At 48.1% G+C, this 27,006-nt stretch overlaps 1 protein-coding gene across 4 annotated transcripts in view; it reads left to right on the forward strand.

Annotated features, from left to right (window-relative positions):
* The window catches only part of CMTM7 (CKLF like MARVEL transmembrane domain containing 7), a 79,420-nt gene that overhangs the window by 33,937 nt on the left and 18,477 nt on the right, over positions 1-27,006 (forward strand). The window contains exons 2-5 of one of the 4 annotated variants that reach the window (XM_080800098.1): positions 10,572-10,745; positions 17,764-17,862; positions 20,900-20,981; positions 23,009-23,630. In XM_080800098.1, the coding sequence (XP_080656224.1) occupies positions 10,572-10,745; positions 17,764-17,862; positions 20,900-20,981; positions 23,009-23,022 (369 nt within the window). In that variant the 3' untranslated portion in view covers positions 23,023-23,630. Of the gene's footprint in view, positions 1-10,571; positions 10,746-17,763; positions 17,863-20,899; positions 21,457-23,008; positions 23,631-27,006 lie in introns of those variants that run through there. The other 3 variants (XM_080800097.1, XM_080800099.1, XM_080800096.1) reach the window with 3 other exon arrangements.

A 27,006-nucleotide genomic window follows, 5' to 3' on the forward strand; every position in this document is an offset into this window, starting at 1 on the left:
GACCACTGAAGGCCTGTGCACTTGGGGGGTCCAACAGGGACTTAGTCATGGTCCCCCACTGTGTGCCCAGGGGTCAGCTTCGTACGCACTGAGGAACAGGGGAGCAGGGGCGGCCTCAGCTGGGATATGAGCTTAAGAGTCAGCTTGTCTCAAACTAAAGCATTGCTCCGGTGTGACCTGCAGCTGGCGTGTGCGTATTCTACACACTTCCTGATGACCCCTGGCTTCCAGGTTTGAAGCCTCTCCTTGTTCCAGGCTGCACCGGAAATGAGGGAGTGTCCTGGTCTCATCCCACATGTCAAGGTGGGATCTCTCCAGAGTGATGCTTCTACTAACTTCCTCTACTCCCCCGTCCACCTCACCCCCCTCCCAAGTGCAGGTGATGGGGAATGCTCCCCCTCCCCCCAGTGCCTGGGACACAGACGGGTCTCAGACTTCAGTCAACCATCTGTTCATTCACGCACTCACCAAATATCCTTTGGGAATCCAGGTAGCATCTAGGGTTCCTGGCCCTGCGGAAACAGCTGAAGAGTGATTAAAACCCCCTTCATCAAACCCCCATCATTGTGGGGCTTACATTCAGGGATGACAGCCAAAACTAATAATAAATAGGTAAAAATAAACAGCTGCCAGGCCGTGATAAGGGCTCTGGAGCAGAATAATTGAATAAGTCCCAGCTACAAATGATAAAATAATTATCTTTTTAGAATGCAGTATATGTTTAAGTATGAGCCAATCTTTGAAAAGAAAAAAATAATACATATGTTCTTTAAACATACCTATGTGGAAAGAAATACTCCAAAAGGCGAGGGGTGGTGGTTATCTTTGAGAAACGGGATGAGAGGTGATTTTTATTTTCTTAAATAGACACTTGCATGAATTAATTTTCTATCATGAACAGGTACTGATTGTATAATTTGAGTAACTTCGGTTTAAATAGGAGACTAGATATGAACAGCATTCTTTTTTTTTTTTTTTTTAAGATTTGATTTATTTATTTGAGAGGGGAAAAGCAAGAGACAGAGCAGGAGCATGGGGAGGGACATAGGGAGAAGAGGAATCCCCACTGAGCAGGGAGCCTAATGCAGGGCTCAATCCCAGAACCCTGGCATCATGACCTGAGCCAAAAGCAGACGCTTAACCAGCTGAGCCACCCAGGCGCCCCATGAACACCATTCCTAACAGGCTGTTTCTGAGTTGGAGTCCCAGAGCCCTGCTTCCAGTGGGACGGACACTGAAGCAGAGTAGGATTTCCCTTCTGTCATGCAGAGTCCTAGGCCATGCTCTGTGCTTGCTTGCAGGGAGTCGGGACAAAGGATTCAAGTCCATGCCAGAAACGGGCCAGGAGCGGAGAGAGGGGCTGTGATGAGAACCACGCAGGTCCTGGAGGCAGAGTAGTGGGTAGTTAGATTCAGGGCCTGCAGTAACTCTGCCTGGCTTTGTGACTTGGAACAAGTTGCTTAACCTCTCTGTGCTTCACATTTCCTCGTCAAAGGGACAATGATAATTGTACTGGGACTGTTGAGAGGGTGAACTTGTTTAACAGTTGCAGAGCACTTAGCCCAGGGCCCAGACAGAGGAAGAGTAAGAACTTAGAAATGGTAGCACTCGTCATTTGCAGAGCAAGTCAGGGAGGGCAGTGTGACATCACAGACTGTGACAAGAGAAAACATGGCAGGAAGGAAATTCTCATGAGAAACATAGAAGCTGTGGGGACTGGACACCCCCGCTAGCCATGCTCTGTGTCCTCTCTTTGCGAGCCCCCCTTTTCCCCTTCTCCTTTCCCCCAAGAGGGTTTGTCCCTTCTCCCTTCCTGCCCCCACTTCCACCGATCTCATGGAGGGCCAGCTACTGAGCAAGAGTGCAATTCAGATTTCTCCAGAGCACGTTGAGAAAGTTCCTTAAAGAAACCTTAGAGGGAGCGCTTGGGTGGCTCAGTCATTGGGCGTCTGCCTTCGGCTCAGGTCATGATTCCAGGGTCCTGGGTTCGAGCCCTGCATTGGGCTCTCTGCTCAGTGGAAGTCTGCTTCTCCCTCTCCGACTCCCCCTGCTTGTGTTCCCTCTCTCTCTGTCTCTCTCGCTGTCTCTCTCTCTCTCTCTCTCTGTGTCAAATAAATAAATAAATAATCTTTAAAAAAAAGAAACGTTAGAGGAAGGAAAGGTGGGCTGTGCCTCCCCTCCTTCACCCACCCCCCGACCCACCCATCACTACCTTCTCAAATGCCCCTGCAGGACTCCTCCTGCTTGCTGACTTGGGAGCAGACACAGTGACCCTGGGAGGGACGCGTGCTAGCTCAAGCCACCGAGGCATGGCAACCCATCCTTCTGGAATAGACTCGCTCTTCACAGAGCCTTGGGAGTCAGGAAGACCTGGATTTGCTTCCTGGCTCCACCATCCACCATCTGTGGCAACTGACCCACCCCTGGCCCGAATGGGCATGGTGTGACCTGAATATGGTGGGGGGCAGGGCCAGGGTGACATGAGTTAGCGTCCTACCAGCTGGCACCTAGTAGGTGTTCAGTAGGAGGAGGTGCCTGTCACTGCTGTGGCTTCCTCACCCTGAAGGGCTCGCAGTTCACTCCCTGGGCCTCCATGCCTCCTGCCTGGCCTCTGCCAGCACTTCCTTCGCCCTTCAGGGGTTTCCATGGCACTAGCCTGCAGACCCTTTCAAGCTCTATCATGTATTATTATATTATATATTATTCTTTTTTAAAAAGATTTTATTTATTTATTTGAGAGAAACGGAGAGAGAGAGAGAGAGCACGCACAAGCAGGACAGAGGGAGAGGGAGAAACCGACTCTGCTCAGCAGGGAGCCCACCATGGGGCTGGATCCCAGGACTCTGAGATCACGACCTGAGCCGAAGGCAGAGGCTTAACCCACTGAGCCACTCAGGTGCCCCAAGTTCTTCTAAATTTCTTGTGATCTTTGGAAAACCCTGTACTTTTCCTTCTGAAAAGTTCATAATGAATTTGTGATGGCATAGATGTGGGTGTTTACCTGTCTCTTCCTTTAGATTGTAAGCTCCAAGAGGGCAGGGACTGTCTGTTATGTTGATAATGGTTCTGTCAATAGTGCCTAGCACAAAGGAGGTAGGAAATCATTTTTGAATTGCATCAACAGAAAGGAGTGTAAGTCAGAACAAAAAAAACCACCCCACCCCAGCCATTCCTCTCTGTCCCGTTCACTTTGCTGAGACACATTCAGTAGCCAGTGTTGAGGCTGGAGTGCCCTTGGGAGATGCAGCTCCCAGGGCTCTGGCCATGGCTGCCATGGCAACGGGACGCTGCAGGTGCCCAGGAGCTTGCGTTGCAGCGGGCAGGCACAGGTCCAAGCCGGCGTGTGTACTCACTAGCTGGGGGATTGGTGCAAAGCTGCTTCCTGTCTCCGTAGCTCAGCCTCCTTTCTGGGAACCCGCATTATAAAATGGGTGAGTAGTCGTAAAGCACTTCGAGCTCAGTGCACCGTGCGTGGTCAGCATTAGGTACTGCCTCTGGGGAGCCATGCCATTAGGCTTTTCTCTTCATGGTTGAATCCTCCCATCCCCTGTGGCGTCTCCACATTGTCTCAGCTGCCCCGGTCCTCCCTGATGACCCATTTCTCGGGGAGGTGACCACCCCCGGCCCTGTCCTTCCACTTTCATACCTAGACAAAGCCGCGGGTCCTCCCCTAGTAACAGCAGGAGCAAGAGGCAGAGGACGTTGCTCTTGTTCTTGAAATTCAATCAGCCACAGCAGAGACCAGGAAATCGGGTCAGATACTGAAAGAGAAACGATGTAGAGAAACTGACTTGGAAACCAAACAAAAAATGGTTTCAGTTTGGTTCAGTTAAGCACCAAACCACCAAGGTTGCTCCCTAATAAATGTCCATTGTGCTTCTCTGATCCTTTCTGATATGAGGATGTTTTTGACAAGTTGAACGTTCTATGTCAGTAGGCTAAGTGTGATCTGATGACCTTTGCCAGTGAAGGGCAGGGTGACGTGGGTGACATGATGCTTGCCTAGATTGCCATCCAGGCTCTGTGGTGGAAAATCGATTAGGGACAAGGGGAGCATGGCCTGGCCTGAATAACAAGCAGAGAATATTCTGGCTCCATCACAAACAAGGTGTCTGGAAACCTTTACACCCCATTCTCTGGGAGAGCCTGAATGCCAGAGCCCCCGGGGTAGTTAATGAGCCCATTCAGCTGACTTGGAAAGGTGTTTGAGAGTAGTCTCCAAAAGTCATTCATTTTTTTCTACATGCCAGACATTGTGCTAGGTTCCCAAGTGAAGTTTAATGAAAAAGCACAATTCTCTTCTCAAAGCACTTGAGGCCAGTAAGGGAGGGAGACATGTGTTTTTTGTGTGTTTTTTGGTTTTGGGGTTTTAGTGCAATAGAGTGTCGTGGAGCTGTCATGGAGGATGACAGGATGACCCCAGAAATCATTCATTCACCTGATGCTGAATTCAATACCTATCATGTTCAGGGCACTCTGCTAGGAGCAGAGAGAGTAAGAGTGAAACCAGCATAGTCCTTAGAGGAGTTGGGAGAAGGATAGTGAACAAGGTAACCAACAAGAAAATACACATTTAACCAACAAACAAGGAGATACAGTGTCAATCGCAACGGTTCCATCAGAGCGAATACTGGGACCCTGAGGGGCAGCCCGTGAGGCACCCTGGGGTCCCAGTGTGCCCAGAGAAGTGGAGGTAGCTGGGACCAGCGGTGGCTGTGTCTGCAGGTGGAACGTCAGACACAAAACCCAGAAGCTATAAAAAATGACACATAGATTTGACTGCATAAAAAACTTTAATTTCAGTAAAACAAAAAGACTAAAAATAAAGGCGATGGAAAGACTATATTTGCAATCTCCGTAATAGGAGATTAATCTGATTAATAGGTTAATTAGAATATATCAAATCCATAATAAAAATATAAACAAGAGAAAAATAGGCTGAAAATACGAACAGGCAGTTACTAATAAACTTACAAAAAGGTATTCAATCCACTAGTAATCAGGGAGATGAAGATTAAATAACAAGATACCATTTCCTTTCTTTGTAAATGCTGATAGTAACCTGTGCAGGGAAGCTCCTCTTTTTCTGGATGGCATTTTGGCAGCAAACATCAAAATCTTCAATGAGAACATGCTTTCACTTACTCATTTTGATGAAGTCTTAGACTATAAGTGAGGTTCGGTGGGGTGAGGTCCGGAGCCGATGACCAAGAAAGAATTCTTGAGACATCTTTGGTGCAAAATGGTGGTTTATTAAGCATGGGGACAGGACCCGTGGGCAGGAAGAGCTGCTGCCCCCGGGTTGTGAGGAGTGGTCCGTTATATACTTGTAACTTGGGATGGGGTCAGGGGTAGCGTAAGTCTCTAAGGAATTTTGGAAGCAAGGTTTCCAGGACCTTGAGGGGCTAGCTGTTGTTGGAAAAGGTCATTTATTACCGTCTAATAAAAACCTTAGTCATGAGACCCTTCAGATACGGATCAGTGGGCCATATGCTTGGGGATGATTGCCAGCACTTATCTTGGAGGGTTTAGAGATAAAGGAAGTTTCCAAAGGAATTTTTATATGTTAAAGTAGACCCACAGGGTCCTGGTTGGGGGTGGGGAGCGGTCAGGCTAGGATTGCCTTTTGCTCTTCGCAAAGTATTAAGGTGGAAGCAGATGAATCCCTGGAGGAATGTCACTCTGCCTGTTTCAAGGACTTGTCAGTGGGCTCTAGATAGTAAGGAAGTTTAATAACTTTCTTCTGCCTGTTTCCCACGTCAGTTTCACTTCGGAGAACCTTTCAGAAATGTTCATACGTACATAAAGAGGCGTGTCTAAGGATATTCTTTTGCAGGGTTGTATATATTAGTAAAAAACTGGGGATTAGACAAATACCCCTTAGCAAAAGGTTGTTTAAGGTAGCGGTTCTTTGCCCCCGACAACCTTTGCCAGCATCTGAAGACATTTGTGGTTCTTGCACCTAGGGAAGGGCTCTGCCTCGTGGGTGGAGACCGGGATCCTGCTAACCATCCTCCCGGATAGCGGCCACCCAAAAAATTACCCAACCCCACATGCCAGTAGTACTGAGGTTGAGAAACACTGGGTCAAATAAAGCCGCAGCCAATTGAAAGCAAAGGGTAAATCTGTACCATTAAAGATCTCCAAGTTGTGTCCTTAAAAAAAGGATGCTTTTTTTTTTTTTTTTTTTTTACAGCTTAGTATATGATTTTTTTAATAATACAAGAAAAGAAAATAGCAAATTTGAAAAACCACTAAATAATCAGTTGTCCCTTGAGGCGGCCAGTTTCTTATGTGTCCTTATGGAAATAGTCCCAGCCTGGACAAGCATATTTGGTTTTTAATAAGCTGCAGGTCCTTTGCTGCATGGTCAGTCAGAACCCAGTACACTAATTAGCGTCCTGCTTGAGACCTGCATCTGAGGACCCTTGACATCATGTTCTTTGGATTATTCCCCCTCCCTTGTGCTTTTTTTTTTTTTTAATTTTTATTTATTTGACAGACAGAGATCACAAGTAGGCAGAGAGGCAGGCAGAGAGAAAGGAAGGGAAGCAGGCTCCCCGCCGAGCAGAGAGCCCGGACATGGGGCTCGATCCCAGGACCCCGGGACCATGACCTGAGCTGAAGGCAGAGGCTTTAACCCACTGAGCCACCCAGGTGCCCCTCCCTTGTGCTTTTGATGGCATTTTTTATTCTTGGATACAGAACAGAACTGTGTGCTGGAGCATGGGGGAATGGGAAGGAGCCTGCACCTAGAGTCTGATATTGGTGAGCGAGATGGGGATCCAGAGGAAGTAAGCTGGAGAGGGTTCTCTTGCACGTGGGTGTTAATGAGGTTCCCCGAGGGCTGTTTGGTGGTGATGGCCAGTGGGGGCTTTAACAGGAAGGTGGGGGGAAATTTCTGCCCACCGCAGGGCAGAATTCAGAAGTTAGAAGCATATCAAATTCTTCTTCCTGCCTGCCCACGGCCAAGCAAAGTCATTTATGGGCCCGTCTGCATCTACAAATGCACTTTGCAATCACTGACTCAACCCATCTCTGACTTTTTGAACAAGCCTGGCTTTCATCTCCTAGGCTTTTCCAGAAAAGCCTCTTAGAGTTGGGTCTGAGACCTTTTGATGTTGGCTTTGATCAGCTACTTTTCTTTTTCCTGCCTGTCTCCCTCACTGAAACATTATTCCAAGGTCAGGGCAAAAACCCCCATGAGAAGGTGGGGTTGGGTGACCTGCCTGCATCCAGCCTGGGGTTCTTGAAATATAAGGTGTCTGGTGCCATCTTCAGTCAGATGCCGGAACGCTCAGTGGACCAGACTTGGCAGGTGCATGGGAAGATCAAACCTGCTTGAGGGAGTGGTCGAGGGCACAGACTGCAGGCAGCAGGTGGTTTCTTCTTTAAGGGACCCCCTCCCAGGCTGAGAACCCGAGCAAGCTGCCTGGCGCCTGGCTGGGGAGACCAGGATGTTTTAGTTGCAGAGTTCTGGCGGAGGGACATTTCTCTGGTGATGTCAGCCTGCCTCATCTGTGCAATTTAAACCCACTGCTGCTTCCACAAAAATCATCTCTTCCCGCTAGTAAGAACTCCGATAGAATGAAGTCAGAAGCGACACAGTTAGGGGGCAGAGGGGGTGTTTCAATGTGAGATGATTCCAGCGATTCTGAATGGTGCCACAGCAGGGGTGTGAGACCCTGGCTCTGGGTGGAGGGGACTCAGCATTCCTTTTAAACCCCCGGACGTGTGTGCTAGAGATTTTATTCGCAACTTTCATGGCAGTTTGATATAAAAGAACATATCTTTATGAGGGGGGCTAGAGGGCCCCTAGGGAAACAAGTTAGTCCGTTGGATGGTGTCACATTTAAGTTACTCTGAACAGAACCACAAGTGCCTTCCGGAAACCTCCCAGCCTGCCTCACTCAGCCCTGAAATCAGAACTCCTCCTTCAGGCTGTCTGCATTCCACTGTGTTTTTGATTTGCTTTTCTAACTGGAAACAAGAAGAGGTCTGAGGGGGCCCTGGTTACAGCGAGGGGGCCGGGGTAGGGGGAAGCCATACCCCAGGGCCTTTTCTCCACGATGGTCTGGCTTGCTCATTCTTCTGCACCTTTCTGGCTGCCCCCAGAGTATTGATCTAGATGACTCAGGGGTCTCCAGCATTTGCAGAGGTTACTTGCTGGCCTAGAAGAGTTCTGAAAAGTTTAGATGTCAGTTAATTTTTTTTTTTTTTTTTTTTAGTTGCGCTGGCCAAGATGCTGGCCATTTAAAGTAGGAATGGGTGAATTATTGGACAAAAAGGAAGCTTTTAGTTGCATGCATTAGTGTATGCCATCTGTGGTCTAAATGAGATTTTCCAAAATTGGGATTCTTTGAAGAAGAGCAAGTGGTAGGTGGCCTTAGGCCAATTGAACAGAATTCTGGATGTCTTCCTTCAGGAGAATGTTTTCCAGGCGGGTCTGAGATGGTTTTGTGGTAGAGCAGTAACATCCTTGCTGCTTCAAGGTCCTCAGCCCTGGGAGTTCAGAGGGGAAGACCTGCACGGACCCCCCTGTTCACTGGGAAACTCCCACATCTCTGTGTCACCATGAGAAAGAGGTGACTGTCACAGATGAAGAGTTGTACAGATTAGTCTAGTCTTTGCATTAAATTAGGCACAGATTTGCTTCTCTCCCTAGGAATGGCGCTGCACAATCCTGAGTTCTCTGCATTTTAAGGTGGGCCCTAAAGGCCCCCCTGTGTGGGAGGGGGGGTCAGCGGGAGGTGGGGAGACCCGTAGACCCAGGGCCTGCAAATGGGGACTGATGAGCAGCAAAGCCCTGGTGATCACGCCCAGTGCGGGGTGAAGCAAAGCTCCCCTTGGAGCTTTAAAACAACCTCAGGGCATGAATCATTATATTATATTAGCAAGGCTGGCTGGCTTGAGAGGAACCGAAAAAATGAAAATACTCACTTTGCTCATTAGCAACGGGGAATAGGCAAATGTCTAGGGTCCCTTTGTGTCAGAGTCCCTCCGCTGTTCGGATCTGGCAAGCAGAGCACTCCTCGCACCAGCCTTCATCTTCGGCTAGACTCCCTTCTCGCCCTTGTGCCTGTTCTGAGGAGTTTACCAGAGTGGATTAGGGGGCTTCAGAAACAGAGTATGTTTCGTACTAACCTTTTAACCGGTTTTAGTTCCATTTTATGATTTAATGCTCGTTGTAGACTCACATTTTCTTTTTTTAAAGATTTTATCTTTTTGAGAGAGAGAGAGAGAATGAGTGGGGTGAAGGTCAGAGGGAGAAGTAGACTCCTCACTGAGCAGGGGGTTCGATGTGGGGTTTGATCCCAACACTCTGGGATCATGACCTGAGCTGAAGGCAGATGCTTAGCCCACTGAGCCACCCGCGCGCCCCGACACTCACATCTTCTATAGCAGTTTCTGCTGGGCCACATTTGAGACCAGATGGTTCTTTGTTGTGGGGACTGTCCTATGCATATGGGGTACTCAGCACCCCTGGCCTCTCCCCACTCAATGCCCACAGAAACCTCCCATAGTGGTGACAACCAAACGAGGCACTGCCGAGTGTCCCAAAGTCTCTCTGTCGCACATCTTTGCTCACTGTTCTATAGGAAAGCAGCAGTAAAAAATCCACTTTGTCCGAAATTAGGTGTACTTTTAAAATTGGTCCCAAGGTTTTCCATACCTTTAGCCCTGTGTGTGTTAGTGGTTTATTCCCTACATGGGGTGAATGAGATTTTACTCTTTTTGAGTGGCCCTCACAAAAACTCAGGATCTTCTCTCTCCTCTTCCATTCTGCTCTCCCATGGCATTCATTTGTTGCTCACCTGTTAATTCGTTAATAGGTCATTAATTTATTAATTCTGCCCAGTCATTCATTTGCAACAATATACTGGGTGAGCTCTCACCACATGCCCAGTGGTGAGCAAGCACGCCTTGAATAACCAGGATTCCTTTGTGTTTCATAACATATCCTCCTTCCTCGGCTTGTCTGTGAGGAGGGCTTACATTCTTGGAAGGCAAAACTGTATCTGACACAGGGGAACAGGTCCCTGGAGTCAGACAGACTAGGGTTTCGAATCTCACCTCCACTGCTTATGAGCTGGGTAGCCTTGGACTAATTACTGAACCGGTGTACCTCAGTTTCCCAAATATGAACATGGGGTTGATATCCTCTCCCTGGCAGATTTCTGTGAGGCCTCCAGGAGATCATGTACATCGGGCATCAGTAAATGGTAACTTACCGTCCGCCAGCTGGTAACTTGTGACATAGGAGTCGCCATCTTTGTGGGTTAAAAACCGTCCAATATTGGCAACTTCCTACAGTTCCACCTAATAGGGAAATAAATGGAATGATTCTGCTTGGTTATTTTCCTGCGTTCCTGCCCTCTGTCTGAGGCAAACATAATGCACTTCAGCCTTAAAAGCGTGCGCTCTGGGAACTTGGCCCTTTCCGGCCTCGCAGCTAGTTTGTCAGGAAATCGCCAGAAGTGAAGCAGTTCCTCCGCGGGCCGCTGTTGCTGGGTCCCTGGGCATCCCTCGTGGGCGGGCCTCTGTCTGACGTGTCTGTATCTCTGCCCCAGGTCACGCTGCTGATTGCCTTCATCTGCGTGAGGAGCTCCGTGTGGTACAGCTACAGTGCCTACAGCTACTTCGAAGTGGTCACCATCTGCAACTTGATAATGATCCTCGTCTTTTATCTGGTGCACCTGTTCCGCCTCTACCGCTTGCTCACGTGCATCAGCTGGCCCCTGTCGGTAAGGGGGTGGCCTGGCCCCACTCTGGGCTCCCAGAGGTCAGGTTAGGAGCTGGGGCCCTGAGACCCGACGGAGTCTGTCCCATCTGCCCCTCCCCACAGCCCCCCACATCATCTCTTCCTGCTGCAGCCCTGAACTGCTCACTGTCTGGCAGGCATCGCTGCCCATGTCCCGCCGGTTTCTTCCAGTGACAAGAAAGCTGTGCATGTGTTTTCTCAAGGGACAGAAAAGGGGACATCTGTGTGCATGAGGTGGGAGGAGGAAGCTGATAAAGGCCATGGGTGGTCATACTGTTGTGACAAGATTTTTCAGTTAAATGAGATGGCAGAGTCTGAGGAAAGATTTCAGAAGTTTCCAGGATTTTTTTCTTCCCACTCTATTATTTATTTAAATAGTCTGATTGACATATAGTTCGCATGCCATCTGATTGCCCATTTAAAGTGTACAATTCAGGGGTGCCTGGGTGGCTCAGTGGGTCAAGCCTCTGCCTTCGGCTCAGGTCATGATCTCAGGGTCCTGGGATCGAGCCCCGCATCAGGCTCTCTGCTCAGTGGGGAGCCTGCTTCCCTCTCTCTCTCTCTCTCTGACTGCCTTTATGCCTACTTGTGATCTCTCTCTCTCTGTCAAATAAATAAATAAAATCTTTTAAAAAAAATGTACAATTCAGCAGATTTTAGCATACTCCCAGAGTTGTGCAAGCATCACCACAGTCAATTTTAGAACATTTTCCTCGCCTCAGAAAGAAACCCCATGGCCTTTAGCCAACTCTCCCACCTCTCAGCTTCTCCAGTCTGAAAGCAACCACTGATCTACTTTCTGTCTTGTGGATCTTCCTATTCTAGGTGTTTCCTGTAAGTGGAATCACATGTGTGCTCCTCTGTGACTGCCTTCTTACACTTAGCAGAGTGTTTTCATGGCTTATCTCTGTCATAGTGTAGGCCAGTACTTCATTTGTTTCATAGCCAAGTCATAGTCCATTGGAAGGACAGACCATGTCTTGTTTATTCGTTCATCATGGATGGACATTTGGGTCATTTCCACCTTTTGGCTGTTTTATGACTAACACTGATGTGAACATTCGTGTTTACAAGTCTTTGGTGTGGACATGTTTTCATTTTGCTTGGGAAGATACCTGAGAGTGGAACTGTGGGACCCCATGCTAACTATGTCTCATTGTTTGAAGAGCGGCTAGACTCTTTTCCACAGTGGCTGCCCAGTTGACATTCCCATTGGCAGTGTATGAGGGTTTCAGTATCTCCACAGCCTTCTCAACAGTCATTAGTTTCTGACCTTCTGATTTTAGTCATGCTAGCGAATGTGGAGTGGTAGCTCATGGTTTTGATTTGTATTTCTCTGATGACCATTGATGTCAGTCATCTTTTGAAGAGCTTCTTGGCCATTTGTGAATTTTCTTCAGAGACAAGTCTGTACAGATCCTTTGGCTGGTTTTGGATTAGGTTGTCATTTTATTTCTCAATTCTCAGAGTCCTTTGTATGTTTTAGTCCCTTACCAGATAAATGATTGGGAGACATTTTCTCCCATTCTGTTGGTTGTTCTTCATTTTCTTGATAGTGTCTGTTAAAGCACAAGTTTTTAATTTCAATGAGATCTAATGTAACTGCTTTTCTTTTTTTGGTATAAAAAAGTGGGTATAAAATCTAAAAAACCATTGCCAAATCCAAGATCATGAAGGTGTGCCTCTATGTTTTCTTCTTATAGTTTGTTACACTTAGATATTCAGTCTGTTTTGAATTAATTTTCACGTCTAGTGTGAGATAAGGATTCAACTTCATTCTTTTGGAGGTAATTATCCAATTGTCCCAGCACCATCTGTTGGGAAGACTGTTCTTTCCCCCATTGAATTGTCTTGGCATCCTTGCTGAAAATTAGTTGATCGTAAACACATGGATTTACATCTGGACCCTCTCTTTGATCTTGCCCCACTGTCTCGATTGCTGTAGGTTTGTAGCCAGTTTTGAAATTAGGCATTATGAATCTTCCCATGTTTTTAGGATTGTTTTGGATTTTTGAAATTCCATATGAATTTTAGAATCAGCTTTTTAGTTTTTTTTTTTTTTTTAAGATTTTATTTATTTGACAGAGAGAGACAGGGAGAGAGGGAACATAAGCAGGGGGAGTGGGCGAGGGAGAAGCAGGCTTCCTGCTGAGCAGAGAGCCCAATGTGGGGCTGGATCCCAGGACCCTGAGATCATGACCCGAGCCGAAGGCAGAGATTTAACTCACTGAGCCACCCAGGTGCCCCAGCTTTTTAGTTTCTTAGTTTCTTAGTTTTAGTTTTTTAGTTTCGGCAAAGAAGTCAGCTGTGATTCTAATACAAATCATTGAATCTATAGATTGATTTGGAATATTGCCATCTTATTATTAAGTCTTATGACCTAGGAACATGGAAGATTTTCCCATTTATTTAGATATTTGATTTCTTTCAACAACGTTTTGTAGTTTTCAGAGTATAAGTTTTGTGCTTTTTGGGAGAGGGGAGCTTAAATTTGTTCCTAGGTATCTTATTCTTTTTGATGATATTTCAAACGTAATTATTTTCTTCATTTCATTTTGGGATTGTTCATTGCAAGTGGGTAGAAATACAAGAGATTTTTGTATATTGATCTTATATCGTTAGCCTTGCTGAACTCATTTTAGATCTAACAGATTGTTAATGGATTCCTTAGGATTTTATATAAGATTATGCCATCTATGAATAGAGATAGTTTCATATTCCCTTCCAATCTGGATACCTTTTATTTCATTTTCTTGTCTTACTGCAAGAAATCAGATGAATATTGAAGCGGCAAGACCACACCATCGTTATCTTGTTCTTGATCTTAGGAGGAAAGCATTCCATCATAACATCGTTAATTATGATGTTATGGATTTTTGTAGATGTCCTCTATCAGAGTGAAGAAGTTAACTTCCAGTCCTACTTTGTTGAATGTTTTTATTTATTTATTTAGTATTTTATTTATTTATTTGACAGAGAAAGAGACAAAGAGAGAGGAAATACAAGCAGGGGGAGTAGGAGAGGGAGAAGCAGGCTTCCCACTGAGCAGTGAGCCTGATGCGGGCCTCGATCCCAGGACCTTGGGATCATGACCTGAGCCGAAGGCAGACGCTTAACTACTGAGCTACCCAGACACCACTGTTGAATGTTTTTATCATGAAAAGGTGTTAGATTTTATCAGATGCTTTTTCTTCATTGAAATAATCATTTGGGGGTTTTCCCCTTAATATTCTATTAATATGGTATGTTACGTTGATTTTCATATGTGGATCACACATTTGCATCCCTAGGATAAATTCTTTTTAAATTTTAAATTTTTAAATTTGGTCATGATATATAATTCAGTTTATATGTAGCTATAGGATTTGGTTTGCTAGTATATTGTTAAGGATTTTTATATTTGTATTCATAAGAGATATAGGTCTGTGGTTTTCTTGTGATGTCTTTGTCTGCTTTTGTTATCAGGATAATACTGGTCTCAAGAGTAATTTGGGACGTGTTACCATCTCTTATATTTTTTAGAAGAGTTTATGAAGAATTGGTATTAATTGTTCTTTAAATGCTTGGTAGAATTTTACAACAAAGGCATCTGAGCCCGGGTTTTTCCTGTAGGTAATTTATTGTTATTATTAACTCAAACTTGACTTGTTATAGATCTGTTCAGATTGTTTATTTCTGCCTGAGTCATTTTCAGTGGTGTGTCTTTACAGGAATATGTCTATTTCATCTAAGTTTTCTAATTGACTGGTATATAATGTTCATGGTATTCCTTTAAAATCCTTTTTACCTCTCTGTAAGGTCCATAGTCATGTACCCTCTTTCATTTCTGATTCTGGTCATTTGAATCTGGTCATCTATTCTCTCTCTAGTTTTTCTTTTTTTTAATTTTTATTTATTTATTTGACAGACAGAGATCACAAGTAGGCAGAGAGGCATGCAGAGAGAGAGGAAGAAGCAGGCTCCCTGCTGAGCAGAGAGCCCAATGTGGGGCTCGATCCCAGGACCCTGGGATCATGACCTGAGCTGAAGGCAGAGGCTTTAACCCACTGAGCCACCCAGGTGCCCCCTCTCTTTTTTTTCTTGATCAGTCTAGCTAAAGGTTTGGCTCTTTTGTAGATCAACAAAGATCATGTCAAAGAACCAGTGTTGGTGTCGCTAGCTTTCCCTATTGCTCTTCTGGTCCCTGTATCATGATTTCTGCTTCAGTCCTTTTTTTCCCCTTCTTGCTTTTAGGTTTGGTTTGCTCTTCTTTTTCCAGTGTCTTAAGGTGAAGATTAGGTTGTTAATTTGAAAACTTTCTTCCTTTTCAATGTAGGTATGCACAGCTATACGTTTCTTTCTGAGCACTGCTTTAGTTGCATCCCATAATTTTTAGTATATTATGTCTTCCTCTTCATTCATCTCCAGGTACTTTCTAATTTCCCTTGTGATTCTGCATTTGATTGACCCAGTAGTTAGGAATGTGTTAATTTCTAGGTATTTGTGGGTTTCCGAAAATTCTTTCTGCTCTTGCTTTCTAATTTCATTTTGTTGTAGTTGAGTAACATACTTCATATTATTTTAATCCTTCACATTTGTTGAGGTTTGTTTTATGGTTTAGCATATAGTGTCTCCTGGAGGATATCTTATATGCATTTGAGAAGAATGTATATTCTGTTGTTGGGTAGAGTGTTTTATCGATGCCTGTTAGGTCTAGTTGTCTTACAGCATTGAGTCTTCTGTTTCCTTCTTGGTCTTCTCCCTCGTTGTTCCACACGTCATTGAGAGAGGGGTACAGCAGTCTGCAGCTGTTATTTATTTATTTATTTTTAATTTTTTATTTATTTTCAGCATAACCGTATTCACTGTTTTTTCACCACACCCAGTGCTCCATGCAATCCGTGCCTTCCCTAATACCCACCACTTGGTTCCCCCAACCTCCCGCCCCCCGCCCCTTCAAGACCCTCAGGTGGTTTTTCAGAGTCCATAGTCTCTCATGGTTCACCTCCCCTTCCAATGTTATTTTTGAATTACCTATTTCTCCCTTCATTTTGCTGAGTTTTTGCTTCATGTATTTTGTTGCTTTGTTACTAGGTGAATACCTGTTTGTAATTGTTCTGTTTTCCTGATAGATTGCCGTTTTTGTCCTTGTAGAATATCCCTCTTTATCTCTGGTAATATTTTTGTTTTAAAATTTTTGCCCAATACTAGTAGAACGACTTCAGCTTTCTTTTGGTTGCTGTTTGAATGACCTCTCTTTTCCTTCTTTCTGCTTTCAGTCTATTTGTATCTTTGAGTATAAAGTGTTTCTCCAACAGACAGCATATAGTTGGATTTTTTTTTAAGTAGGCTTCACACCCTGTGTGAAGCCCAACATGGGGCTTGAACTCATGACTCTGAGATCGAGACCCAAGCTGAGACGCTTAACTAACTGAGTCACCCAGGCACCCCTGTTACCTTTTTCTTAAAGAACCAATCTGACAACCTCCACTTCTTGATTGGATTATTGAATTATTCACATTCAGTATTATTATCTACTATGTTATTTTGAGAGACACTTCTTTTGTGTTCCAAAGTTATGAGGCTCCTTATGAGGCCCCTTTCAAAGTTATGGCACCTTTCTGCTGCTTTTGAGAACAACTCCTCTGATAATGATGTTGATAATGAAGCAGCTGGAGGAGAGATTCCCACAGGAGAGAAAAAGGCTGGGGGCAGGAATGGGGGAGTATGTGTTGGAAGGTAAGCTCAGCCCCACATTTTTGATGGGGCACTATGGAGGCACTTTCCATTTAGCAGTCTCTCAAGTCAGTTTTCTCACCCCGTGTCGTATTCCTTTCTTCATTTGAGAATCTTGGAGGTAGGGAACTTCAGTTACTAATCTGCTCTTCAGTCAAAATCTCTGTGGTCTACCTTCTGATAGTCCTTTCTAGTCACTAAAGGAGAAATAGGGGTCTTTGATTTTGCACAGCTTTCAGATGAGCTGCAGCTTAAAAGTGGAATGCTTTTCCAAAATTTAATAGGTGCCTGCCCTGATGGGCAGAACTGTGCAAAGAACTAATTTCTGGATCCTCTGGAAGACAACTAAAAATGAATACACTCCGGATCCAGAGGGAGTCCTCTTGTGGCCCTAAGCCCCAGTTCTCCTCTGATCTGGTGTTTAATGGGGAGGAAGAAGGAAGAAGGTGGAAGCCTTACCCTGCTGCTGAATGACCGAGGTTCAGCCTCATTCACGGCCTGCAGGGATGCCGTTTTGAGCCCGAGGGGTGAATGGGGTGCAGATGGAGGGAAGCAGAGGCGGAATCTGCCCAGCTAACACACTCCTCAGCAGTGTGGCCTGAGGGCACACTTCTGGAGAACAGAGAAGAGAGATGATGAAATGAGGACAAAGCGAGGACGCTTATTAGGGGCCAGAAAGTCAGCTCTCCCCAGCCCCACAAGTGCTTCACAGAAGGCCCCTGACCTCACTCCAAGCTCTGACTCCAAGTCTGAGCGGGCCAGCTCCTCAAGTCCACACCTAAAACTGTTCCCAGAGCGGGGGGCACTCCAGGCAGCCAGCAAAGCCAGCACATCGTTAGCCCAGAACTTTCTCTGAAGCAGGGAGAGGTACACACCTCTTGAAGGGGCTTTGCTTCTCAGAGCTGGCGTTTTCCTTTAAACTCTACAGCCTGGGAGTTGTGAGAAGCTGTTTGCTTCTCAGTAGCTTTGGCCGGAGGTCAGGGTACTGTCTACAGAGTGCTCTCAGGAGTGGAGCAGACCTTAGTGGATATCTCTCCTCACACGACAAGTGTCCTTTCTCTCTGTCATCTCTCTGGCTGCCTGCCCAGCTCCTTTTCTGTCTTGCGGGGCCTCATCCTGGCCAGCCTTCCGCATCTGCTCCCTGTGAGCTAACTGCTCCTGTCAGGATGCCATGAGAAGAGGTGGTATTACTCCCTCCCCTCTGTTCCTCTCTTCTGTGCCCAGTTGTCTCTGAGAACCAGGAGTGGACCTCCCGACCCACTGCTTTGCTTTGTTTTTGTCCCCAGGAACTTCTGCACTATTTGATCGGTACCCTCCTCCTCCTGATCGCCTCCATTGTGGCAGCCTCCAAGAGTTACAGCCAGAGTGGACTGGTAGCTGGAGCGGTAAGGATGGTCTCGGGGAACCTTCACAAATGAATTCACTTCTAGAGCATTTTCTTCCTGATGGGCAGGGAGGGGATTGTTTCCTGGGGACTTTCTTTCCCAGAAAAGTGCCCATCAGAACCCACCTTGATCCAGCCAACAGCAGCCTCCAAAGAGCTGGGCCCACAGCAAAGGGTCTCAGCAGGTGGCTGGTCAGGGTTCCTGGCACAGTCAGATGGCCCCAGTGGCCCGGCCCTCCCTCAGCCAGCCACTCCTTACATCAGGGGGCCATTTGGGTCATTCGTTGATGGCTGCCTCAGAGCTATGCAAAGATCCCAAGGCCTCTTTGGGGCCCAGGGGAAGAGCACGTGTGATCCATCAGTGATACCTGCCATGAGTCCTAGCTTTGCTGGTCCTTATTTGTAACAGTATTCAGGTCAAGAAACAACACTCCTTGGGGCGCCTGGGTGGCTCAGTGGGTTAAGCCTCTGCCTTCGGCTCAGGTCGTGGTCTCAGAGTCCTGGGATCGAGCCCCGCATCGGGCTCTCTGCTCGGTGGGGAGCCTGCTTCCTCCTCTCTCTCTGTCTGCCCGCCTCTCTGCCTGCTTGTGATCTCTGTCAAATAAATAAATAAAATCTTTAAAAAAAAAAAAAGAAAGAAACAACACTCCTTGACCTTTCAAAGGTGAAAACTAATCCATCCGATAGCCTGAATAGAAGCATGGAAGTGTTTAAAAATACAGTGATGTGGGAGCATTGTTTACCACACCTAAGCAAATATACATACAGGGGTATGTATGTGTATATGTATTTATTTTTAAAAGGCTTATAGATTACTGTTATCTGATTTCTGATTCAGCTAACTGGTTACAGTTGGGTGGCCTGATTTGCCTCACTATTGAGCAGATTAAATTTTTTAAATGAGTTTTTTTTAGAGAGAGAGGGAGAGAGAGCAGGTGCATGTGAACGCAGGGGAGGCACAGAGGAAGAGAGAGAGAATCTTAAGCGGGCTCCATTTCGGCACGGGGCTCCCTCTCACAACTCTGAGGTCACGACCTGAGCCAAAATCAAGTCGGATGCTTAACTGACTGAGCCACCCAGGCATCTTTAATTTTTTAAATGAATTTTAAGAAAAGCTTTATGGGATAGTCAATCTTTCATTTACATGTTAGCAAAAGTCTCATGACTTTGGGCTGGGAGTGGGTTAAATGCCTGGAATTCCACTGAGGGGTGGGGTCTGTCCTCCAAAGGGGGGCACAGGCAGCATATCGATACAGGGGGCCACCAAGCCTCTGAACACTCATGGGCTTAAGTGCCCCACACCCCGCCCCAGTCCCCAATGAGAGGGGTGGGTACCACCCCCAGCTTCCCACCTGCCCCAGCCCAGGCAGGCGGCTGAGGGAGACACAGAGGAGACTGGTGCATGGGGAGCTTCCTGCTGGGTTTTATGATTCAGGTTGCCCCAACTGTTTTTGTTAGCCCTGGGATCCCAGTAAGCCCCATTTATCATACACCATCTTGGTGCTTAGGACAAAGCCTTGGCCATGGGGAAGCCAGAAGAAATTAAAAGATACGATCCTTGCTTATAAGAAAAAGGTCATCCAGTGTAGAGTCAAAGCCAAGGCCCATGAAACAATGAGCAAACAAGGCATTGTCATCCAGAAGAGCGTGATGTAGCGATATAATAAACTGTTCAATTATACAGTGCAGACAGTAGGAGCCTGGGATGGCATCTCATGTGCTAATTGTGCAGAACAGACAATGAGGGGCCAGGATGGACTCCAGTAGGCTAATTATGTGCTGTAGACAATCAGTACAAGAGGAGCCAAGGAAAGGGGCCTGGGGGAGGGGAAGGCGGGTGTGGGCCTGTGGGGAGAAGGGGCAGACGCTTCTGTAAACCAGCAGCGGGGCTTGAAAAGCGAATCAGGCCCTTGGAGACCGTGCCCTTGGTCTCTGGCTGCTCCCGGGCTGTTCCTGCTGCACGTCAGCTCACAGTTGTGGCCACGTCACCAGCCTGAAGCCATTGGCGAGTCCGGGAACACCCGGGCTACAGTCGACCTGGGCTCTGGAGCCAGGTCCCTAGGGCCCACGTCCCATGTCCGGCCCTCGCTGGCTCCGGGCCCTAGGCAAAGGAGTTGGCTTGCTGTCCCTCCATGGCTTCAGCTGCCAGATGAGGGAGATGGGAGGTAACAGCAGCCTCCACCTAGCAGAGTGGTGGGAGTGGAGGGAACAGCACCCCTAATGGGCTTAGAACACGGGCGGTCACAGAGTAGGTGGTCAGTAAATTAGAGCTACTGTGGGTGTTCACAGGTGAGGAAATGGCTTCAGGCTTGGAAGGGCCAGACAGACACCAGAGGGTGCACCCGCTTCTCTCTGGACCGTTGGAGGAGCCCTGCCCTGAGGCCCTTTTCCTCTCTGGGGGCCCTGTTCCTCCTCTTTAAATGAAGCTGGACTGGGCTGGGTCAGTTTTCCTAGGTCGGCGAGGTTAGCCACTTGAGCACTGCGGGGAGCCTCAGAAAGGGAAGGAGCGCTGCCTCAACTGATTTTAGTCTAAGATTGTTGACATATGTGCAAACAAAACTGTGTATCAAGGCCTCGATTCTGGCTATTAGTACACAGCTAGACAGCAAGACAGAACAGAAAGCCGTTATGAATGAAATGCAACACTGCCCCATCAGTAAAGTCCATTTGAACGTTAGAAATGTAAAAACCCCTACTGAAATGTACAGTTCCACCTTGTCCTCTTTCATTAGCCCAGTAACTGTCTTGTGCAGTGTCTTGGCCTTAGCTCAGTTGTAAATACAAACCCGAACGTGGGCCCTGAAGTTGCCTGGAGTGAGGAGGGCCAGGGGGTGGAGGCCAGAGCCTGAGGGCCAGGCCTGAGCCAGGGCCCTGCTGGGGGAGGCCTGGGGACTGGCCGTGCACCTGAGCAAGGCCCAGGTGTCAGGTCACTCGATTCCTCAGGCTCCCTCAGCTGATACAGGAATGAGAAACATAAAGGCCAGCCTGAGTGATCGGCCCCGGGCCTCGGAACTTCCTCTCCTCCCTGTCCTGTGCAGATCTTTGGTTTTGTGGCCACCTTCCTCTGCCTGGCGAGCATCTGGATGTCCTACAAGATCTCATGTGTGACCCAGTCAACAGGTGAGTTCCGCGTGTCCGAACACAGGCGATCTCTGAAAGTTCCCTCTGCTGGGGAACAGGACGATGGCCTGTTGTGGAGTTCAGTCAGCAACAGGGAAGGGCCCCACTGCAGGGGAGGCCTTGAGGCGTGGGGCCCAGGTGGAAAGGTGGAACCCAAGACCCTCTGCCCTTGCCTCCCCGGGACACCCTCACATGTCCGCCTTTCATGCTGAAGCATTTTCTTTAAATCAGTTTCCTAATGACAAAAATGAAGTGCAGAGAATTTACAAAGTGCACATAAAGAAAAAAAATTTTCATGAAAACCGTCTGTCATCACATTACCCAGGAAGAGCAGCTGCTGGGTGTCTGTCCTTCCAGTATTTCCTTTTTCTGGATGGAGGGATGGATGGACGGATATAAAGATACATAGATAGGTATAAAGATCTATAGATATATATGTTGCTTTTATTAAAGGATCAGACTTTTTGTGTTATCGTAACATGGTCTTATTCTCCTACTTAATTACCTATCAGGCATTTTCCCCACATGGTTGAGGATTTCTTCTCCAACATGTTGTTTTTTTTTTTTTTAAAGAGTTCATTTATGAATTCATTCATTCATTCACTTTTAAGATTTTATTTTTTTATTCTTATTTTTTTAAAAGATTTTATTTGACAGATCACAAGTAGGCAGAGAGGCAGGCAGAGAGAGGAGGGGAAGCAGGCTCCCTGCTGAGCAGAGAGCCCAATGCGGGGCTCGATCCCAGGGCTCTGAGATCATGTCCTGAGCTGAAGGCAGAGGATTAACCCGCTGAGCCACACAGGCGCCCCAGGATTTTATTTTTAAGTGACCTCTGTACCCAATGTGGGACTCGAACTCACAACCCCGAGATCAAGGGTCACACGCTCCACTGACTGAGCCAGCCAGGTCCCCTCTTCTCCTTCACTTTTAATGGCTGTATGGTGTGGCACTAACCCCACTGCACGTCTGTGTCGTAGTTTGTCTCCTACTTGGGGTCATTATGTTTCATTTGGTTTGTTTTTTTAACTCTTTGCTACTAAACAGTGTTGTAAAGAACATCCTTATAAATATAGCCCCATACTCATCCCTGATAATGTCTCTCTTTAGAATACATTCCTAGAAGTAACACTACTGAGAACTTGAGCCAACAGTTTTGATTAGTTCCCTTCTCTACTCCAGCCTTCCTTCCTTCCTCTGTTCTTCTTTTCATTTAAAAGAATACACTACAAAATAGCAGAGCGCGTACAGTCTGGAGGTCGAGCTGCCCCGCAGAGGGCTTGTTTCATCAGAGCTTCCATTTCCTTCCAGAAGCTGCTGACAGTTAACAGGACACTGAGGGCAGGGACCCAGGCACAAAAGACCACAGGCTGTAGGATCCCATTGATGGGAAATGTGTTGAATAGACTCATCCCAAGAGGCAGAAAGTAGATGGCGGGGAGGGCCTCACGGAGGTGGGGGGGGTGACCAGGGGCTGGGGAACGGGATGGCAGATGGGCAGGGGGCCTCTTTTGGAAGGGATGAAACATTTTCACGTTGTGGTGGTGAGTGCTTGTGCCGTCCTGTGAATATGTGGAAACCTTAGAAGTGTACACTTTCGACGGGTGGGTTGTATGGTACATGGAATATATCTTGGTCAACCTGTTTAAGGAAAGAAAAAATGAAGGATGAAAAGTAGAGAAGAGTGTTACTAGGTAACAGCTGAAGGTGATACATGTGTAAATATTGGCAGAAACATAGGGCTTAAGATTCGGGAAGGAAGAGCCAAAAGAAGGAGCTAAGGCAGTTCAAGTCCCTCTGAGGACATGCCTGGGTGGAGATGGGGAGCAGGAAGAGAAATCCTCCCTGCACTACTGAATTTTTTTTCTCTTTGAGAAGTGTATTCAGAAAGACTAAAATCACTCCAAGGGCGGTTGGTGCTGGGTGGGGGAGGAAGTGCACTGAGCCCAACTTGGGCTTGGCGCCTGCTGTGTGGCTTCTGTGTGGGCCCTGCCCTGCCAGCCGCCTGACTTTGCCATTTCCTTCCCAAGATGCAGCAGTGTGACCCCAGGCCGGCCCTGCTGGAGGCCCTGCAGACAGGAGGGTCAGTGGGCCAGGCCCCATGAAGGGCTTCTGACCCTGAGCTCCTGAGCCAAAGCCCCATCCACGCAGGAGGGTGTCCTGGGCTCTGGAGCCACGCTGAGCCTCTCTTTCCAGTCCTTCTTGGAGAATAGTCCTCCCCGCCTGGGAAAGAAGACCAGCCTCCAGGGAGATCCGGTCTCTCCCTCCTGCTTTGGGAACCAACCGCCTCAGGGACCAATGACCCCACTTAACACACGAGGGAGGGGTTTCTGGAAACGCCTGCCTAAATCTGCTTCTGCTTCACATTCCTCAGAGGGAGTGAAGCCGCCTTAAGTCCCCTTACAGAAACCAAGCCATCTGCTAATTTATCTAGCTTGGAAAGCCCCTCTGGGAGAGACCCTCTTTCTTAAGTGAGGCACATCTGCAGAAGCAGTCTGTGGTCAGCCTGTCCCCAGATCGGAGATCCTGGCTCCTTTCGGGCCTCAGCCTTAATTCCCATTGTGTGTGTGTCTGTGTGTGTTTTGTGTGTGTGTGTGTGTGTGTGTGTGTGTGTGTGTGTTTTGTAATAAAATAATTGACTTGGCCAATTGCACAAGGATTTCTCATTAACCGAGGCTGTCAACCAGGAGTAGAGTGATGGGACCCACAAAGCTCATGGGGAAGCCTGGGAGCCCCACCCGTGTGTGTGCACACCACCCCCTCCCCGGGGAAGGAGAACAGCAGAGGCAGATTTGCATATTTTCAGAGTAAATTGGTGGTGAAGGGTGGAAGCCAGTACTGTTCACACACAAACAGAAAGCAGTATTCAAGAGCCACGCAAGCAGCCCTTTAACAAAAATAAATAAGGTAGGAGATTCTGGAACATACCACAACATGAGGAACCTCAAAGACATGATACTGAGTGAAATAAGCCGGACAACCAAGGAAAAGAACTGTCTGATGCCATTTACAGGAGGTTCCTAGAGAAGTTACAAGTCAGAGACAGAAAGAATTATAGTGGCCAGGGACCGGGGACAGGGTACCGGGGAGTTCATGTTTAATGGGTACAATTCCATTTGGGAAGAATGAAATGTTCTGGAGTTGGATGGTGGCGGTGGCTGCCCAACAACATAATTAATGCCACTGCACTGCACCCCTAAAAATGGTTAAACTGGTAAGTTTTATGTATCTTTTACCACAATTTAAAAAAAAACAACAATATAAGACATTCTGTCTAGGCACCTCAGCAGCTGGGAGAGCTACCTGGGGCGCGGGGGAAGACAGACCCTTAGGTGCCACCCAGCCCATGCTGGCAGCATGGCCGGCGCCATGTGCTAACCAGTGCTAGAGAATCTAGGCTGCAGGATGTGGGTGTGAGACTGATCAGCCCAGGGGTGGTGCCTGTGTGTAACGCAGACTCCACCGCTAGCTCCCCAGCTCCCAGTGAGAAGGGACCCACTGGGCAGTAAAGATGCGAGAGGAGGGAAGACTGGGCCCCGGAGGGAGGACAGGGAGTCAGGAGCCAACCTGAGCCCCCAGAGAAGCATGTTGGCACCTGTGGCTCGAAGGGGCACTGGGAGACGAGGCCAAAGCTGGTCTGCCCACAGCCTCTCCCACAGGAAGCCTGTCAAGCAGAGCCTCCTTGGGCCTGCCTTACAAGCCTTGAGGAGGGAGGGAGGGAAGGAAGGAAGGAAGATGGAGAGTGGTGCTCTCCCTCGGGGAAGCCTCTGCCACCCACAAGAAAAACTTGCTTGGAGAGGCCCTCTGAGACAGGCTTGGTGTGGTTCTCTCCAGCAGGCTGCTCTGGGCTCCAGTAAAATGCCCGCACCTACCCTGAACAGACGGGCAGTGGAGCAGGGACCCAGGGAGAAAGCTGAGTGGGAAGCCAGGCTGGCAAAAGGGCTGGGATTTGAGGCCAGATCTGGCCCTCTCCTGGGCCTGGCCTGTGACCACCCTGCCCTGGGGGCCTCGGGAATGGCCAGGGCGGAGCTGGCCTAGGCCAGCTGGCTTCCTCCACAGACAGTTGGCTCTGGTGTCTGCAGACAGGCCCAGAGAAGGAAACAAGTGTGCTCCTGAGGGAGGTCCTGGCCTGACACACTCCTTGTGCTTGCAGCCATGAGCTAGAAGCTTCCCTTCCAGACACATTTACCTGTTCAGTTCTCCAGCCAGGATGCTCAGATGACCCAGAGCTGGCCCATTCCCTGTGCCACCATCTCCCACCCAGGCCACCTCCCCAGCATGAAAAGCTAACTTTGTTGCCTTGGAAACACAAGGGTCTTTGGGCCCTCTCCACAGCAACCAGCACTTTGAAAATCCTGTGAGCCCTCAGGGGTGCTTCAGGCGGCTCATGGAGGTCTGATTTTATGTGCAAAATATGTTAACCCCTTAAGCCACACACTCTCCATTCTCAGTAACAAACACTGACACTAGAACCCCTCGACCCTCCTGCTGCCCCCACAGGCTCCGTCACCTTGGGCAGTCTCAGGGGACTCTGGCCTGGCGCCCTTAAGTGAGGAAGATGCCAAGTGTGTTGAGTCAAGTGTCTCCGAACCTGCCGTGTCCTGGATGGAACCAGAATTTCTCTGTCCCTGCACAGCCAAGACAAAGCAGGGGAATGAATCCAGATAAGAGGTCTTACATGCCAAACTGGGGGCTTTTCAAATTAATCCCGTTCTTACAGTATATATAACTATAAATTGGTTATTTATACTAATATCCTATTTCCTGTTTTATATAGTGGAGTTTCCATATGGTTTAGATTGAGAAGGGGGATTTCTGTTTAAAAAAAAAAACAACAAAAAACAAAAACCAACCAACGTTCCGAACCCCCTGAAAGGAAGGGAGCTGCCAGGCTGGGCTCCGGGGCCCTGGCCAGAGCAACCAGCTCCGGCCCGGGGGAGGGGACCCCGAGGGCCCTCCTCTTGAAGGCCACCGGGAGGGAACTGGAGCCTGTGGACCTTGTAAGGTGAATGAGGCGACTGGTGGCTCGCTGGGGTTTTACTGTCGTGTTTTCCGTACGTGAGAATTACGCAAACGAGAAAGACCGGGGTTAACTCCACACCGAGTTGTGCAAAAAAGGAAATGTCGCGGTATCAAGTGCACCCCTCGGCTCGGTTCTGACGGCGCTAACAGCCAGAATAACGGTCCCGCGGAATATGCATCTGACCCAAACTATGAAAGACCCGCACTGCCCAGGGAAGGGGGTGTGCACGTGGAGGGGGACGGCAGCCCAGGGCGGCCAGCTGCCCAAGTGCCCGAGAGAAGTGCAAGTCTGGATTTTCAGGCTAAACATTTCCCGGGTTGTAAAGGCTGCCAAACGAGCTTTCAAAATGACGCGCTTCAAGCCGAACCACACTGCGGAGGCTTCGCGCAGCCCGCGGGCCCTCGGTTTGCGACCCTGCGGGGTCCGGGGAAGGAGGTTGCCGGCAGCAGGAAGTCAGGGCTGAGGCCGGCGTGCGTCGAGGCTTCGCGGGCTGGCACCTGCTTCCTCCCGAAACTCGCGGGGCGGGGGCCCTCCCCGAGGAGTCCCCGGGGTCCCCTGCCCGCAGGCGCCCCCGCTGGTGCCCTGCCACCCCACTTGCAGCTGGCCCCGGCTTTCCTCTGGCGAAAATAAAACCCGGCGGCCGCGCGGGTGGCCGCCGGACGCGTCCTCACTTAGTAGCGCGCGCCCTCTTGTGGCAGCGGGGCGCAGCGCAACGTTTAACCTTGAACTGTGACACTGCAAAAACTTCCCATCTCCTCCCAGCATAACCTGCCGACTCTTCCATTCACATCTTTGCTTTTCTTATTCTATAGCTCTATTACATTTATATGGATTGCCTAGAAAGTGCATATAACTACAGTGGTTATTTGTAATTAAATGAAACGGTCACCATGCCCTCTGTAATCTTCTGGGACTTCGTTCTCTTACTGTTATGTTGCTGTAACAGACACCCCTTTCCCTCTTTTATGCAACACTTTACATCCTCTGGGCCTCACGTGTGTCTTG

Source organism: Martes martes, assembly GCF_963455335.1.
Source record: "Martes martes genome assembly, chromosome: 1".
Classification (NCBI taxonomy): Eukaryota; Metazoa; Chordata; class Mammalia; order Carnivora; family Mustelidae; genus Martes; species Martes martes.